This window comes from Vombatus ursinus, unplaced genomic scaffold, assembly GCF_900497805.2.
Source record: "Vombatus ursinus unplaced genomic scaffold, bare-nosed wombat genome assembly UNPS02014768.1, whole genome shotgun sequence".
NCBI lineage: Eukaryota > Metazoa > Chordata > Mammalia > Diprotodontia > Vombatidae > Vombatus > Vombatus ursinus.
The window spans coordinates 34,314,035-34,317,124 of NW_020954546.1; the positions used below are offsets into that span (position 1 = coordinate 34,314,035).

At 50.3% G+C, this 3,090-nt stretch overlaps 1 protein-coding gene across 1 annotated transcript in view; it reads left to right on the plus strand.

Moving 5' to 3' along the window:
- Positions 1-1,954, plus strand: part of LOC114042950 (trichohyalin-like) — a 7,669-nt gene extending 5,715 nt beyond the window's left edge. Inside the window, exon 4 of the mRNA XM_027861727.1 lies at positions 20-1,954. Coding sequence (XP_027717528.1) covers positions 20-1,954 — 1,935 coding nt within the window. The remainder of the gene's footprint in view (positions 1-19) is intronic.
- The last annotated feature ends 1,136 nt before the right edge of the window (positions 1,955-3,090 follow it).

A 3,090-nucleotide genomic window follows, 5' to 3' on the forward strand; every position in this document is an offset into this window, starting at 1 on the left:
GGGGGAAGAACAGCTCCAGGAGGAGGAAGAGCAGAGACGGGAAGAGCGAGAGGAGAAAAGCCTTCGCCTGCAGCAGCGAGACCGGCAATACCGCGAGGAGGAGGAGCTAGGACCTCAGGAGAGGGACGGACAATATCCTGAGACCGAGGAGTTCCAAGAACAGGAGAGTGACCTGCCGTTCCGTGAGGAAACCCAGAGCCGAAGTCTGAAATGGCAGCGGCACCCCCACCAGGAAGATGAAGCACGGAACAGAAGGCTTTACTCCAAACGTAGGGAGGGTGCACAGAGAGACTGGGAGCAAGAAGATTCTCAAGTCCGAGACGGGCTCGCGGGAGAGAATGACGACGAGTACGGTCGTGGAGATCTGGACAGACCATTCAGGAACGAGAAATCCCGTCGGCTACAGGACAGACAGCTCTATCAGGACGAGCAAGAAGAGCGGAGGTACAGGCAGGAGCGAGAGGAGGAGAAGCAACGTCTCCAGGAAAGAGGAAGGATCTTCCAGGAAGAAGAACAAGGGCTCCGACAAGAAGGAGAGCAAGAAAGGAGACGCCGCCAGGAGCAAGGCGGGAAATTCTTGGATGAAGAACGGTTGTACCCAGAGGAACGAGAGGAATATGAAGAAACGAAAAGACTTCGTCAGAGCGGAGACAGGAAGTTCCGTGAGGAGCAGGAGTTTCGCAGACAGGACCAAGAGAGAAGGAAAAGAGTCCTCCAGGCCCGAGACAGACAACTCCAGGAGGAAGAGGAATTCTACCCTCAGGAGCGAGACAGACAATACCGTAAGGAACGGCGCTCCCAGGAAGCCCGGGACAGGCAATTTCGGGAGGAAGAGAGCGTGCTCCGTCAGCAACGAGAGGAACAGAGACGCGGGCAGGAACCAGACAGAGAACTCCGAGAGCAAGAACAAGAGCAAAGCCTCCATCAAGCGGTGGAAGAAGAAAGGAGACGCCGTCTAGAACAAGACAGGAAATTCCGTGAGGCAGAACAGCTTTACAGAGAGGAGCGGGAGCAAAGACGTCGCCAGGAGCCAGCCAGGAGATTCCGTGAGGAAGAACAGCTCCTCCGGCAGGAAGAGGAGGAAGAGCAGAGGCGCCGTCAGGAGCGGGACAGGAAATTTCGTGAGGAGGAGCAGCTCCGCAGACAGGAGCTAGAGCAGGAGCTAGAACAGGAGCAGAGGCGCCAGGAACGGGAGAGGAAATTCCGTGACGAGCAGCTCCGCAGACAGGAGCTAGAACAGGAGCTAGAACAGGAGCAGAGGCGCCAGGAGCGGGACAGGAAATTCCGCGACGAGCAGTTCCGCAGACAAGAGCTAGAACAGGAGCAGAGGCGCCAGGAACGGGAGAGGAAATTCCGTGAGGAGGAGCAGCTCCGCAGACAGGAGATAGAGCAGGAGCTAGAACAGGAGCAGAGGCGCCAGGAACGGGAGAGGAAATTCCGCGACGAGCAGTTCCGCAGACAAGAGCCAGAGCAGGAGCAGAGGCGCCAGGAACGGGAGAGGAAATTCCGTGACGAGCAGCTCCGCAGACAAGAGCCAGAGCAGGAGCTAGAACAGGAGCAGAGGCGCCAAGAGCGGGACAGGAAATTCCGTGACGAGCAGCTCCGCAGACAAGAGCCAGAGCAGGAGCAGAGGCGCCGTCAGGAGCGGGAGAGGAAATTCCGTGACGAGGAGCAGCTCCGCAGACAGGAGCTAGAACAGGAGCAGAGGCGCCAGGAGCGAGAGAGGAAATTTCGCGACGAGCAGCAGCGCAAACAGGAGCTAGAAGGGCAGCGGTACCGTCAAGAGTTCGACTCGCAAACGCGCGGCCAGCTCCGAGACAGGCAGTCCAGGGAGGAAGACAAGAGTCGTAGGCAGGCCCAGGAATTTAGCTCACGTCAAATTTCTAAACCAATTGTCCGTTCCAGCCCACTGTATGAATATATTCAAGAGCAAAGTTCCCAATATCGACCATAGGAGAAGCTGTCAAAGTCCTATCACTTACCAGAGTTTAGACAACAGGACATGGAAACACCGTGTACCAAGTAATTGATCAAGCACAAGTTCTTTTTGGTTATGGGAAAACTCTTTTCTGTCAAAATAATGGGAGGAGGTTTCTCTCCCCCCAAAAAAACCACCCTTTAAACTATCTTTTTTTCTTTCTTCAGTCTTTCTTGTAGCTCTTTGCTACAGAATGACTTCATTCATTGATGCAGATGTGGTGCTCATTAAGAAACAATATTTTGGTTTAATGAACTTTGGGGGGCACTAGCCTGATCATCGGTTGTCAGAGCTAACACAAGAATCAAGATCTTCGGTTCCTCCCTGGATGACACGATTGGGCTTGAAGAGATGCCAATTTCCAAAGCTCCTGCAAGTGAGATTTCTCTGAAACAAACAAAATTCGACTTTACGTCAACCCAGATGCCATCTTGGGTGACAGTCACCCCCAATGTAGCCCTAAGGCTTCATTGCAATTTTGTAACTATATAGCCTCAAGGAGGCTGTTTTAGACAGTCCACTTGTGAAGGCAGCCCATAATTGGAATAAATGTTTAAAATATGAGGTTAACCTGAACTCTGATAATTTAAGAACTAAGAAGACTTGGATTTAGGACTCTTCCTCCAAAAAATAATAATCATAGTAATAATAATAATAATAATCATAATAGCCAGAAGACTACAAGCAAGCTCATGAAGCAAAATCAGTGTTTCTTTAAAAGCTCCACAACTCAAAAAAAAATTTTTTTTAATTAAAAGTAGATATCTAGTATAGTCTATAGTACTTAGTTCTTTCCCCTAGTCCTTGATGGGGTTGTAGATCTTTGCACCTCTGCGAATTTCAGCTGGATATGAAACCAACTCAGAAAATTCTGAAGATCTGCCTTAGTGATTGGTACCTGGAACCTGCCAGAGTTATTGAGAGGTAGTGTGTTGGGAAAGGCAAATGTGTAGTGGAAAATGTGTGGATGACTGTGCAGGTACCCTTAGGCCCTAGGACAAGACCCATCAACCCATAACCCTTTGAGGCTAATTGATACTATCTTGGGGACATTCTTGTTGAAATAATTGGACTATGGAAATCAATTAATAAATGGTTGGCAATTATTTACT